The sequence below is a fragment of the Ostrinia nubilalis genome, chromosome 6, assembly GCF_963855985.1.
Source record: "Ostrinia nubilalis chromosome 6, ilOstNubi1.1, whole genome shotgun sequence".
Classification (NCBI taxonomy): domain Eukaryota; kingdom Metazoa; phylum Arthropoda; class Insecta; order Lepidoptera; family Crambidae; genus Ostrinia; species Ostrinia nubilalis.
Window position 1 is genome coordinate 13,946,286 of NC_087093.1, and position 15,015 is coordinate 13,961,300.

The window sequence follows — 15,015 nt, forward strand, 5'->3', positions numbered from 1 at the left end:
ATTAAACATGGTTTGTTTTGAACAACTTAAGTAGAAAGAGTTCCAGAAAAACAGGCAGTCACAAATAAGTAAACAATTCTAATCTCTTTTGAAAGAAAAAACGACGACAAAGAAGACTCAATAAATCTAGAAGTCAGAGATATTAAAAAAATAAGTAGAATCAAATTCCTGAAGGACTTTTAATAATCATAAAGACGTACGTAACGAGTTACCAGAACTTGAGAGTATTCACTTTTGTAGACAAGTCTAATAAATTGAAAATAATTCCAGAATTAGAAAAATCCAGAGAATTCTTTGTTCTAGACGCTTTGCTTACTAAAATAAGTCAGCTGAAAGTTGGAAGCCAGGAAAATGTTGGAATTTAGGTCAAACCAGGGAAATTCTTTTAAAGTGGAATGATTAAATGAATATTCCATTGGAATTTCTGAAAGTGTTTGAATTTCACCTATGGGTTTAAAATGGTTAGAGCTACTTAGGATGTCGACATCGCTTGCTCTCAATATGAGGATTATTAATAGGAGAGGACTAATATTATAGTAGGTACTAACTGCAGTGGGCCTTTTTAAGGCGAGAGTGAAGAGGCATTTATGGCAGATACTCGTATGTACCATCCTAGACTGCATCTCACTTAACACCAGGTGCTATTGCGGTCAAATATCTGCCTTGTTATGCATTAAAAAAAAGTATGGGGTCAACTTTTTAAAAAAGTGAATACAAAATACGCAAGTATTATTTTCAAAGGAAACGTTGCCAGCTTTCTGGGATTGTATGGGGATGAGATAAATGTAAAAGGAGATCAGGGATAATTGCGAATACAACGAAACGTTTCAAGTTAATCTATATGACGTATAAAAGCGAAAGGTCACTCACTCACTCATCACGAAATTTCAGGAACTACAAGTGCTAGGAGTCTCAAATTTTGCATGGGGGTTCCTTTTAGAACGTAGGTGCAAAATCAACCCCTAAGGAGGTAAAAGAGATCCACGTCTACGAAGTCCCGGGCGGCCGCTAGTGTATGATTTTACAAAGCCCCCAACGTAGATAAAAATAACATTCAAAAAGTCTAAAATAGGTTTTCTCGTTGAAATGACGCTCTATTATCGCGTCGGGTTATTGAAGTCAGACCCTTCATCATTCAGACTTATAGAACAAGAAAAAGAGGCAGACAAGGAACAAAATGGAAGGTATGATATCTATAAAGGGTAAAACGTTTGGAGACCAATCCACAGGGTCTACCTCCAGACGAAACGAGTAAAGTGAATTTTCTTGTTCTACAAATAGCAATATGCTTTGTAAGTGTTCCTATTATAATGCGAAAATTTCCTATTCACAAGTTTTCCTTATTCTTTTATGGGTTACTGGTATACCGTTTCCATTGCTAAGTTATACTAAAACAGATCCCGTAGGTTCTGTATTTATTTATTTTATTTAAAACATTATTTGCAGATTGAACAGGGTAAAATGGAGAGTTAAATTAATTCATAATTTATATGTGTATGAAATTATAATTTCTAACGGATCGGTTTTTTGCGGGACAATGCAAACGGGATGTTCGTGTGAACGTTAATATTAAAACACGTACCTACTATTAAACGGGATCCTGTAAAAATAGGAGTAAAATGATTACGGTGTATAATAAGTATTTAAATAAAATAAAATATAGAATAATAAACATAATTTACTTACAAATAAAACAATCACTAATATTCCCTATTTAAATTTAAAATCAATATAAATAAAAAATAACTCACCTGGGTTTGTTTGAGCAGTATTTTCTTGCACCAATAAACACTTAAAACACCTTCACAAACTTTCCTCGAGACGTATGTTCGCGGCGGAGGATGGATAATGATGACTGACTGTCCGGTTCTCGAATTACAATAAAGTGAACGAACGAGTGAGTAATGTAACTTGAATGAGTGAGTGAATCGACGAAGCGAGTTGCCGGATCTGACGTCAATCGATATCCAATATTAATAGAAACTTTAATTAATGTGTTATTGTTATGATTATTTATCAATTATAATGAAATACGAGCAAACAAAATTTTTTTTTGTATTTTATTACTTGGCACAATTTTTTTTCTTTCTAAAATTACTTATCCTAACAAATTAGTTCCTGCAAAAAACGTGACAAGAACAAGCCCTTTCTGACTCTTTGTCATTTGTGGCTATAATTTCATCCCCACTTCCCACACAGTAAGCGCGGAATTATGCTAAGCTGCGATAATTTAAACTTTCATAATACCTGTTTATTTAGTAACATAACCTATACTGCGCACATTAAAGCGGTGGAAAGGTAATTATAGTTTATAATGAGATTTTGATTACAGGTAACATTAATTCTAAACAAATGGATGGAGACTGTGGAGATAGAACACGAATGAGCTTTTATTATATTACACTTGATCAGATGATGAAATAATTCTTTTAATTGATGCAAAAGGGATTATGGTTAGATAAATATTTGATAGGAAATATTTTTTTCGAAACTATACCTAAAGGTTCGGCCAAACCAACGCGATCAGCCAGCGTGTAGCGATGGCGACTAGAGTTAAATGCAAGTATCGCTGCAGGCCGGCTGATGGCGTGTGATCGCGTTGGCTTGGCTGAACCTTAAGTGTAATACAACTCTATTTTAACTTAACACTTACGCCAGCATGACAAAAGTAAAAGTATTTCAATTAAAGATGACCTAAACTGAACTGTCCCACCATAGCCACACTCATTGACAGGGGGGCGCCACCATCGTTCAACTATAAAGTTTCCAAGATGGCATAAATCGGAACCAGCGATTCTGTACTGACGGTGGCGCCCCCTGTCAATGTCACGGATGGGACAGTTCAGTGTATTGGGTATTTATCAAAATTCTACGAACTGCGATACGATTTTTGTGCAGTCAAATACTGTTTCCGATCTTTTTCGACTATGACACAGTTTGTGCATTTCCCGAAGTGCACAATAGAAAAAGTTCAATCGAAATCACTCGAATGAAACAAGAAGTGTGGTCGTGGTGCAATGAATTTAAATTACCTTGGTGATGATGACGATGATAATATTTTTGGTAGTAAATTCAAAAACTTGATATTAACTTAGGCAAGTATTCCAGTAGTTTTAGTATGAGGCAAACTGTCATTGTGCCTCAGCCCTCATAAAGCCCGAGTCTTACGCAGGGTCTTGCCACAGTTTAACTTGCGTTAACCAGAGTTCAACAGCGTCTAATTGAGTGCTTACTGCCGAAGGGTAAAGCGTGTAATCCATTAGGGTATGGCCACATTGAAGGACATGTGTGAACGAATAAAAATTGTTGTCTTGACTTGAAAAATCTACATAAAAAGTGGTAAATTCAAAAATTGGTTGACATGGAACGCCATGGGTGAACTTTACGTTACTAAGTATACGCAGGCGGCGATGCGGGCAGCAGCTACAATTAGGAACTATAGATAAAATAATGTTGCTTTTCATAACCACGAAGTAAACAGTTACCAAATGAAAAGTAAGAGCATACCCCAGTAAAGTTATAAATTAGGAGAGTTCTAATTTAGGTAATTAGGTATATATCCAATCTAGACACCAATCGTTGAAGTGTGCTTGAAGTTACATGACATTGACAGAGATGACAGTTCAGTACCTACCGACAGTGGGAAAGAATATTGCACGGAAAAAATGGGTTAGGTCGCTTAAATTGCGAGAAGCTTATGCCCAATGCAAGAATCATAGTGAAGGCTGATTAAATTAATTAACAACGGTCTAACATGCTTTTTAGCATAGGTAGGGCCTATCCCATCATATTATATTTATTCCCATCACGTTCACCATTATAGATACACCCTTATCCCAGTCCTCCAGTCAAATGAAGACCACATGCAAATGAAGGATAATCATAACATATCCCATCCCCAGTAATTGCTAAGAGGCCGGTGAATTTTAAGTTACATTCTAAAATTGCAAATCCAGTCTTTGTATGAGCTTGTTGGTTTTCATTATGCTTAATTACATTAAAATAAGGCTGTAATTTACTGTTGTAATTATTAGGATTTAGATAAACAGGGAATTATGTTGTGGGTTAAAATCAGTGTTGGCAAAAAGTTAATCTGATTAATGATTAAAATCATAATCAATTTTTTTTGATTATGATTAGTTAATCATTAATCAAAAATTTTGATTAAGATTAATTAATCATAATCATTAATCGTTAATTTGATTATTTGATTAACTATCTACTATTTTCATAAGAAAAGGGTTGGGAGTGTATGAAAAGGTACCCGCGACTTATAAAATATCTAGCAAAGGGGGGATCTGGAGTTGTACTGTCGTTTTCCCAAAAAACTGCGTCAATTTTCACTACTCAAAACACTTATCGCACTAGTTTTGTTTCTCACAATTCCTTCTATTCTTCCGGTATCCTCCAGCAAAATTGGGTCAGGATAGAAGTTAAGTGGGCTGGCTGACGATAGGGGAGAAGTCCCCCCCCCAAGGTAGGCGCAAGCGTGGGCAATTCAACGGAAAGGTGGGGTTGCTAAACTAGGACGTTTTGTGTGTTGGGGAGGTGCAGGAGAGTTCGTAACAGAAGTTTCGGGGGGAGGCCCACGCGTGGGCAATTCAATAGAAGGGTGGGGTTGCTAAGCTAGGAGGTTTTGCGTGTTGGGGAGGTGCAGGAGACTTCGTACCAGAAGTTTCGGGGAGAAGCCCACGCGTGGGCAATTCAATAGAAGGGTGGGGTTGCTAAACTAGGAGGTTTTGCGTGCTGGGGAGGTGCAGGAGAGTTCGTAACAGAAGTTTCGGGGGGAGGCCCACGCGTGGGCAATTCAATAGAAGGGTGGGGTTGCTAAGCTAGGAGGTTTTGCGTGTTGGGGAGGTGCAGGAGACTTCGTACCAGAAGTTTCGGGGGGAGGCCCACGCGTGGGCAATTCAATAGAAGGGTGGGGTTGCTAAGCTAGGAGGTTTTGCGTGTTGGGGAGGTGCAGTTTCAGGGGAGGCTAGGGGTGGGGGGCAGGTGGTGGGAGTGTGGGGTTGCAAGTAAGTGCTGGAACGGTACCCCTACCTAAGTGGACTGATATCCTCCTACGGGAGGTCGGAAGACTGCACCGGAAGTTTCAGCGAGGGAAGGGGGCGGGGGGCAGTCTAGGTTACCTTATATTTATCTAGGTATGACCTGTCATAGAATTGTAGCCTAAAACCAAACATCTAATATTAGAATTCAATGTTTTAACATTGTTTTCGATAGAACATTTAAGAAGTTAATCAAGTTAATCAAATTAATGATTATTGATTAATGATTAACAAATTAATCATGATTATGATTACTTTTTTAATCATGATTATTTTAATCAGGATTAATTTAATCATGATTAAAATTAATCAAATTAATTAATTGATTAAAAAATTAATTGATTACTGCCAACACTGGTTAAAATAAATTAGAAGTTTATACTGGTGCTTCTTTAAAATGACCGCGATATAACGGGTTTTTACGCCCGTATTCAAAAACGATGCTTGCTTAAGTGAAGCAGTAAATCGAACGGACAGCGTTGAATCACAAAATATAACAGAAGACAAACTCCATACTAAACGCGCTCGAGCCACGCACACATAGACACCGCTCTAGCAAGACTGTCTTGGACGAATGCGAGCGCGACGTGGCGCGACAGACGTTCGCCACACGTTCGCTGTGGTTCGCTTGAGTCACGCGCCGGTCAACCGCCTGTGATATTATTTTGTTTTGCGAAATTGACGAAAATGAGTGAACAGAAAAAGTCGTATTATAATTTATTGTTCGGTATTTGGTTGCTTAAACTCATCATTAAATTATACCGAATTTTCATTTTTTAAATTACCAGTTGATTCGGGGAGGTAAGTAAGTTATTTATTTGAATTTCAATTGAAATTGAAAGCCAACTCAATTATTAGGAATATCGAATTATTTTAGAGAGGTTTTAGGAATTATTGGATAACTAGCTTTTGCCCGCGGCTTCACCCGCGTGAAATTTAGTTTGTCACAGATCGTCATAAATTATAGCCTATATGTTATTCAGGGTTATAAACAATAATACTGTAAAGTTACATCAAAATCCGTTCAGTAGTTTTTGCGTGAAAGAGCAACAAAAATCCAGACATCCAAACTTTCGCATTTATAATATTAGTTGGATAATAGTGTCAACCACTCAACTAAATACTACTTCCTTCTCGTGTATTTGTTTGCAAACTATTACTATAATAACGTACTAAATATAAATAAGTATACGTGGATATCTGTTATTGTCTTTCTTGCATAGTATTAAGAGTAACATTTTTCTATCATAACGAAATAAACGCAACACATGACAAGACAACCCTAGCGCGACGGCCGAGCGTGCGAGCGAGAGAGGTATGCAAAGCGAGGTACATACATGAGTTTACCTTCTGTTATATTTTGTGGTTGAATAGAGCTCTGTGCATAGTGATGATTGTGAATACGGGCGTTAGTATCGTTGTGGTAAGTCCTAGGTACAATAACGATATACGAGTAGGCAGCAGAAGGACCTACACAGGAGAGTGCTACTCTCTTCTAGACTCTACAATGAAGTAAAATTAATTTATGAGTTGATATTGTTGATATTACTGTCAAAGACAGTACTATTCGAGATCAAAGTTACCGAGAAAATAATGTAGATTCAATTCAAAAATGTATAATTACCGGAGATTCAGTGTTACTATGATGTCCACTAAGCGATTCTCATTCAGACTTTAAAGCAGGTAAGGAGCAGTAATTAAATATATTATTAAGTATTTTAGACAGTTACCATCTGTTCACTTAGGAGCACAAAGTTGTAATAACTTATATAAAATACCTGTAATGAGGTTGGTATTTCAAGCATTCCAGCAAAATAATACTAAGAAAGTTTATTTGAGACAATCTTGTGATATACAGCCATTTGATTACCTTCATTCATTTGCATACAAATAGAAAACTGACGGTATATTAAAATATTTACGAGAGAAACTTTCAACCAGCGCGATTTACAATGTCTTGGCACTAAAGAAACTAAAACACCAACTTAATTGAACAACCCTTGAAGAATTGCTAGAGTACTGAGACTGCCATTAAAATTAATGAGAGAACCGTTAAAATCTAAAGACTATTAAAATTCTAATTGAACTCGAACCTTCTTTAATGTCTTTTGTCCCGACTTTTTCCACGAGATAGCAAAGGTTATTCGTGTTATCTTGATTGTTAGGAAAATCCAGTATGTTAGTGGTTATATGAAACAGAAAAGGATAAAATATGAGAAAAAATCATCGTCATCAGAAGCCCTCTCTAAGTAACCAAATGCAAAAGGATTTAGTAGCAGTGGACTGTAAAGGGCTGTTGATGATGATGATGAATACGGAGAGGCTCGCTGGAGAACGAGACTCTAGCCTGAAACGGAACTGCGGATGAATGTTCAAGTGGCTCTGTTACATTGGGCTCCGGTGGATACCGTCGTCGTCTCACGTAACCCATAGGCCGACCCCATCGACCACCAGCCCACGTTAAAAAAAAGGTTTGGTCCTCAATACTCAATACTCAATATGTTTATTGCTTCCTTAAGTACATTTAGGTGTTACATATATTTGGAGATCATTAAGGACCCTGTTGGGCGCTGCAAACTTAAAATCTGCTGCTGAACACAGAAAAATAATCTAGCTGTTGCTTAATAAATAACCGAAGTAAGCGTACCAAATACACGCTCAATAAGTAAAAATATTACAATTTACAAACTGAATACACCAAAATGTATGCTTCACCACGTTAAAGTCGTATACGAGAGAAAATACGAACTTCGATAAACTCCCTAGTGTAATGGACTCCGTAGGTTGCTCTAGCTCTAAAAGCTTCATCTTAACTAAATGAGGACTAGGTGCACTGGAATACTGGCCGAAAGTTTCGCTGGAAACGAACCTAAATCCTTCTGTTATGGAAATTTTAGAAGCCACACCACGAAATTTGATTCTGAAGGCACGTACTGGAAATCGTATATCTTCGCATAGAAGATACAAAAATCTTCACACTGGCCTTAATCATGTATAACGGGACTATTCCTCTCGTTCCCACCGCTGCAACTCCTGTGTAGCCAGGATCTACAGCTTGACCGCCAATAAAAACCCAACCAGTGAAGGTCAAGTTTGTCCAGGGAGAAAGTTAGACTGTCATTAGACCAGTAACGAAATTAATGAGACCAACATAGGAGGGATCGAAGTTAATGTTCGACTTCCCTCCATTGCAATTATTATTTATGTATATTGGAGAAAATTGCTGATATGCTGAACTGGCTAAACTTTGTCGTGGGCCTATTAGTAATTTTTATTTTAATTTCTGAATAAAAAAATCTGACTATGCAAACATGACTAAAAGAAACAAATGTAATGCAAAAACTATTTAATAAATAATAATAATTAATTAAATGTGAAAATTGACTTTTTTATCAACCCAAGTAATCAACAATTAACATACATTACACAAATAAAAAATAGAACAATAGAAGACAAGTCATCCACATTTTGTTTGGATCAGATCCAAAATACCGTTTTAAAATAACTAAAACTAAATAACTTTCATTATTAATGATAAGTAACCCACTAACAACATTTTCATCAGTCGATCGTTTGGTGTAGTGGTTCGAAACGGACTACTATTCCGGAGGTAGCGGGTTCGATTCCCGCACAGTACAAACATTTGTGTGCATGAACATATTTGCTTGTATTGGACTGGGTGTTTTCTATGTATCTATAATAAGTATGTATTTACAAAAAAAAAAAAGTATTTAAGTATGTTTATATCCGTTGTCTAGTACCCATAGTACAAGCTTTGCTTAGTTTGGGACTAGAAGCGCAGTGTAAAATGTCTAAGGATATTTATTATTTATTATTATTATTGTTATTTATTTTTTGGATTTTATCCTGAAATAAATTATTATTATTAACTAACGAAGATGGCGCCATTCTTACAGCTCTTTGTAAGTCGAGTCTCCTTTAGACTCAGCGACGCGTTTTATCATTGAGGGCGAGGCTACCCTCAGTTCGTAGGCCCAGCCAATTTTGGCGAACAAATCCAGTAGATTCGCGGTGGCGTTAAGAGGAAACGTATAGGGAATCTCCGCCGCCTTGTAATCCCACGGGAACGTGTGATGGTAGTTGTGCCAGCCCTCGCCAATGGTAGAAAATGCAACCATCCAGTTTTCACGAGGCATTATTTTGCTGAAATATAACATTTGGTTTACTTTGGCAGATGTTATTTGTAATAATTGTTTGTTGTAATTGCTTTTTTTCTGATCAGATATTGAATTTTAATAAAAGATACACTTTTGTAACTCTATTATGGGTGGGTTACACCATCTTACTTTGACGTTTGTCAAAGTTAAAGTAAGATGGTGCAACCCGGCCTTAGATTTCGACTTTTTGCCACTTGATGAAAGATTGTTGTTTATTAGTATTAATGAAAATGCTCCCAAAAAGAAATACACTCTAACCTGTCATAAGGTCGACCGCCATACAGATGAGCAAAGCTATTCACAGACCAATTGTTGTGAAGGATCAACGTATACTTAAGCATCAGCGCGAAGAATGCTACAGATACGCGTTCGTCCCAAAACATAATCGGAGTTAGAAGCGGTAAGACGAAGGCAAACACAAGTTTCGATATCTGAAAGTACCTGAAATAATAAATACATTTCAATCTAAGAATGGTTAACACATTAAATAAATTAAGCAGTGTCAATCAAAATAGTTTCGGAGAAGAAAAAGGCGCCCAGAACTTATAGAATGCAGTACCAGTCGCGTTTAGCTAGGGTCTTATGTCACGGGTGCTACATCTCTCGTTTTGCTCAGAAATCCAAACTGGAATCTTAAGTTTAGCGTGGGATTCAATCGATGGGAAGCGGGAGATGGGATGGGATTTTGAAATAGGTTTGAAATAGCTAATTCCAATTTCGAGTCTTTTTTTTTCTGTAGGTCTCTTTAGCGCTCCTGCACACGACGGCGCCGCCGCGCCGCCACCGCGCCCTTGGCGAAATTATGCTTTGATGGCGCGGTGTGGCGGCGGGCTTTACTCGGTGCGTATGAACAGTGTAGGGGCGCGGCGACGGCGCGGCGGCGGCGCGGTGGCGGCGTCGTGTGCAGGAGCGCTTAGGAATCAAATAAAAATTTTTTTGATAACTCACTTTAAATGAAACCGGATTAAAGGGTTGTTTTGAATGTCACTCATGTCGACTTTAAGACCCTCGCGGAGCACATCAGGGTGCTTCTTCGTCATCAGCCAGCCGACGTGGGCGAAGAAGAAGCCTCTGTTGGCGTCGTGGGGGTCAGCAGACGACTCGGAGAACTTGTGGTGCACGCGGTGGTCGCGCACCCACTGGTACAGGTCGTTCTAATAAATTAAAAACAGTAGGTAATCCGTTTTATGATGATTATGATAATAATTGAAATTATCTGTCTTACATTTTACCATTAATTTTACAAGGTGCTGAATCCAGGCCGCCACCAACCGGCCATTGTGAAAATCATTGAGGGAGGCCTATGTTCAGCAGTGGACGTCCTATGGCTGATGATGATGATTAATTTTACTGTTCGGTAATGAGACCTTGGCCTTGTACTTTGAATGTTAAAAAACAGCAGTAGGCAATAACATGTAACTGTGCGTTAAATAAATAAATAAAAATAAAATATGTGAATTCTTTAGGCATTAGGTTGTGCGTCACTAAAAATTAACATAATATTATTTTTTGTTGTTAACATCTCTGTAGCTGAAATACATCGTAAAATTGACATAGTGGGAAATGAATTTAAAGAAAAGGTTGGTTCTATAGTAAAACATTAAGAACTGCCAGCAATAGGCACTTACCATTCCAGCTGTTAAGAAACCTATGAGTAATATGATTTGTAAAGGAAGCTTCGCTTTGTAGGCGCGGTGGCTCCAAAGCCGGTGAGCACCGCCGGTCACTCCAAAACCAGTGAACACTACTAGTAAGAACACTGAAATAAGGATATAATTGATTTATACAGGGATTAGCAAGCTCAGTAGCAATGGACAGGGCACATAGTATGCAGAACTGACAGCCGATGGGGTAGCAAGGTTCTGAAGTGGAGGCCACGTACCACGTACGTAGGACGTCCACCCACAAGGTGGATCGACGACCTCATAAAGGTAGCAGGAAGGCGCTGGATGGAGGCTGCTAACCGGTCCAAATGGACCAACTATCCGGTCATTATGGAAATCATTGGGGGAGGCCAGATTTTCAGCATCGGACGCCATATGGCTGAAATTATGACGAAATACAGGGTTATTTGCAAGACACCACCAACCGCCACCAGCTGACATATCATACGCAACATCATTTATTCTACGTCTTTTTAAAATTTATTAGTTTTTTTAATAAATACTAATTTAATTTTCTTCTTAATGTTAATAAATCTACACGTATCATTAAGATCAGACGGTTTTTTCATGCTCTTGGCAGACCAGCACTTTAGGGTAACCGCCAAAGCCACGATAACCCACGAGCAATGTGTTCTGTTTTTGGGCATATTGCTGCGACACCCGCCTCGCCCCCTTGTCACATCTTCCTTTAGTTTCTGTGATCTATGGTTGGGAGCATGCGTTGTTAAACTTTCAGCTTTTATAAAATAAAGAAGGTCCGGGGTTCATGGGATTTTGCTTTATGTACAGTAACTAACTTATTCATAGTACTTACGAAACAGGATAGTCTGCCATTTCGGATAATAACGACCGTCGATAAATATGCGATACGCTGAAACCAGTACTAGGACATGGAACAGTGTGATTGCTACAGTGTTGAACCACACTATAGGAGTCTTGAAGCCAGCCTTCTTTTCCCATTCTCTCACAGCGGACATGAACGAGCCCTCGTTTTTGGGCCTTAATAAAATTGATCGTAGACGCTGATTATATGGTTTTGATTATGATCTATTTGCTGAGGAATGAACTGCTCAGATTGCAAAGAAGACTTGTCATCTACTTCAGATAATTTGTCCATAGTGTCGATTGCCATTGTTTTGAACTGAAAAAACCATATGGAATAAGTAATAATTCAGATTGACCACGGAAAAAGTTAGGGTACAAAAAATGGCTCTAATGTCATTAATACCTAGGGAAATTTTTAACTTGACATTCCTTTAAACCAGCTCATAATTAATAAGAGTTCTTAGTAGGAAGAAATAAAAAATTTGCACTAACTCTTATTTCCAACTGCTTTTTCCCAAGTTCTTTTAGAAAGGGTTTTTTGCGAAGTTAAAGGGAATAGGAGTATGAGTAGTCATATACATATACTATTATTATATTGCCGGGAATACTTAATAAAACGAATGAATATTAAAAAGGTCTGCTTACCTTGACGAATGATCACCGAATTTAACGTTGAATTACATGGATCAAGCGTACCACGATGAGTTCAGACTTATGAGATTTAAACATCATTTGGTGGTATTTATATTATCTAGTTGTGCCTTGAAGTGTCAACTTACAACCACTCGAAAGCCTTATGGCGGTCTATACGACCAATCATTGTAATTTTATGATCATTTTAGCCAAATGACTGCCCGCATCGAGGTACTTTACGAGACCTTCGCCAGATCGTCGGTCCACCTAGTGTGAGGCCTACCCACACTTCGTTCTCTTATGATTGGTAGGTATGTCGATTCAATTGTATTTGCTGCGATTGCTGGCAGAAACCTCGAAGGCCTCGGTAGAGTCATTAAGACTTAAGGCGAAGGAGGTCTCTGGAATTTACAGATCACCACTTCACCGCCCGTAGAACAGCTGTTACCTTTCCTCCCATTCCTCAACATCCGAGTCAGACAGTGTGAGGAACTTCGTCATGGACTGGCCCAGCTTGAAACGGAGGCCTTCCATTAAGCCTAGTGGCCCAGCAGAAGGATATCCTCGTCCAGTCTGTTCACACCCATACAAAGTAGCTAAGAATAAAATAAATCAGCATGCTTAGTTTTGAAGGGTTGTTAAAAGAAGGGCAGACTTATGAACCACTATCTTGTAAATACGCAGTTGTAAGATGTTACATTGTGCGTGCTGCTTAGGTATTTTCATTGTTTATACCGGAAACTCTTAACCTTGAAAAAATCAAATTGCCTAAGGCGAGAAAATTGAACCCTTGACCTTATGCTTGCCACTTGATGAAAGATTGTTGTATGTACGTACTCTTAATAAATACATAGCATCATCAGCAAAGATACTCCCAAAAATAAATACTTACACTCTAACCTGTCTCACGGTTAACCGCATTCGTTTAATTGCCATTCGTGTCTTCGTGCACTCGAAAGCGCAGCGTAGGACGTCCACCAACAAGGTGGACCGACGACCTCATAAAGGTAGCAGGAAGGCGCTGGATGCAGGCCGCCACCAACCATTGTAGAAATCATTGGGAAAGGCTTATGTTCAGCAGTGGATGTCCTGTGGCGGATCTGATGATGATGATGATGATCCATAGACTTAAGCATCAGCGCATAAAATGCCATAGAAATATTGGGGGAGGTCTATGATTGCAACTCATTAATTTGTTAATAGTAATTGTGTTGTAAGTACCTACGTATTTTAACATGTTTGGGAAAATATTATTATCCATGAATACAACCTTGACCGCATGGCTGATTTCCTCTGACACGTTCATTTATACAGTGTGTCCGGGCATGTAGTGATCAAACTTTAAAGGCGTAAGGCAATTTCATCGATGAAAATACTGCAAAGGGGCTTGACCCATTTCTTGCAAAATTACAAGGATTTAAGATTTTAATTTTTAGTTTTCACCTCTTCCTTCAAAAACAAGTGAAAGCGTGGGTAACTTAACACTAATAAGCAAAAATTTTATATCAAGCGATAGTCAATAAAATTATCTATTAGTAGAAGTAAAAAACAGACACAAGTTTCATACATTTTATGGGAGTAAGAATTATGATAGAGCTCTATCATAAAAATTAAAAAATTCATAAAATTCATTTATTTTTGCAAATAGGCTTTAAAAAAGCGCTTTTACACGTCCCAATATTAACCCTACCACTGCTTCGGGACAATAAATGGGCCAGTGCTGAGAAGAAGCAGCGCAAGAAACTCAGTCACTATTGTCAGCCTCCTTTTCAAGGTTTTACAGTCTTTAAAATATACAAATTATAGTCATAAGTATTAATGCGAGCTAGGTAGTTAAACATTCCAAACATTTTTATCCTTTTTAAAATCATCAACTTTATAGTAGCCCTTTTTCATTAAGGTGCTTTTGATATGTGCTTTAAATTTATGAATGGGCAATTCTACAACAGTTTGTGGTAATTTAACTCAGAAGGACAGCGGGTTGTTGAAATACGAACACCAAAATACTTCACTCTTGTTTTATTGTAACTTCTACTTATAATAAGTTAGGTACAGTAATTATTACAATAATAAGTAGGTAATAAGATATCCGACACAGTGGTTAGGACAATGTTAACGGTTTCAATTCTGCAGCAAGACTGCGCTCCTCGACACCGTTACCCATAACGAAACTTCCCCTACCGCAATGCGGCGGACGTCGCATTGACCAAGATGTTCCCGCCTTGGTCAATGGGAAGTCAGCAACACTACCTTAATGTTAACTAAATACTATACTATAATAATACTGTACCCCCAGTGAAAACGGAGTTAAGTCGAAAATGGTGATTTTTGGGAAATCGCATTTGAAGTAAAAAAAAATCCTGCTTCGTCGCTATTAGAGATAACTTGGTGAAATATTTTTTAGGTGAAAGGTAATGTTAGATATAATTAGGCAGTGTGCCAATTTGGGAAATATAGCATGTGGTTTTTTCGTAATTAAATAAAAACACAGTTATATCGCCATGCACGGCAACTTTACATTCGTGTAAAGTGATGTAATGGGACATAAATCATTTTACACCACACTGAATTGACCACCCGCTAACAAGTGTAAAGTGATACATTTTACGCCATTTCTGTTGATAATTTTTTGTTTCTTCAATTTTAGAAAAAGTTGTAAAACAA

The 15,015-nt window shown here is 38.0% G+C and overlaps 1 protein-coding gene across 1 annotated transcript; it reads right to left on the bottom strand.

Moving 5' to 3' along the window:
- Positions 1–8,962: 8,962 nt before the first annotated feature.
- LOC135072751 (acyl-CoA Delta-9 desaturase-like) lies at positions 8,963–12,811 on the bottom strand. Its single transcript, XM_063966788.1, has 6 exons — positions 12,800–12,811; positions 11,708–11,915; positions 10,858–10,988; positions 10,178–10,383; positions 9,488–9,670; positions 8,963–9,215 (listed from the first exon to the last, which is right to left on the bottom strand). The coding sequence occupies exons 1-6, from the start codon at positions 12,809–12,811 to the stop codon at positions 8,963–8,965; spliced, it is 993 nt and encodes a 330-aa protein (XP_063822858.1).
- Positions 12,812–15,015: the final 2,204 nt, after the last annotated feature.

Bases quoted from the DNA above. Each gene is read 5' to 3' on its own strand.
- LOC135072751 (XM_063966788.1), bottom strand. The intron at 10,989-11,707 runs GTAAGTACTATG...TCCTTATTTCAG, and splicing joins ATGGCAGACTATCCTGTTTC to TGTTCTTACTAGTAGTGTTC. The intron at 9,216-9,487 runs GTTAGAGTGTAT...GTTATATTTCAG, and splicing joins GGCGGTCGACCTTATGACAG to CAAAATAATGCCTCGTGAAA.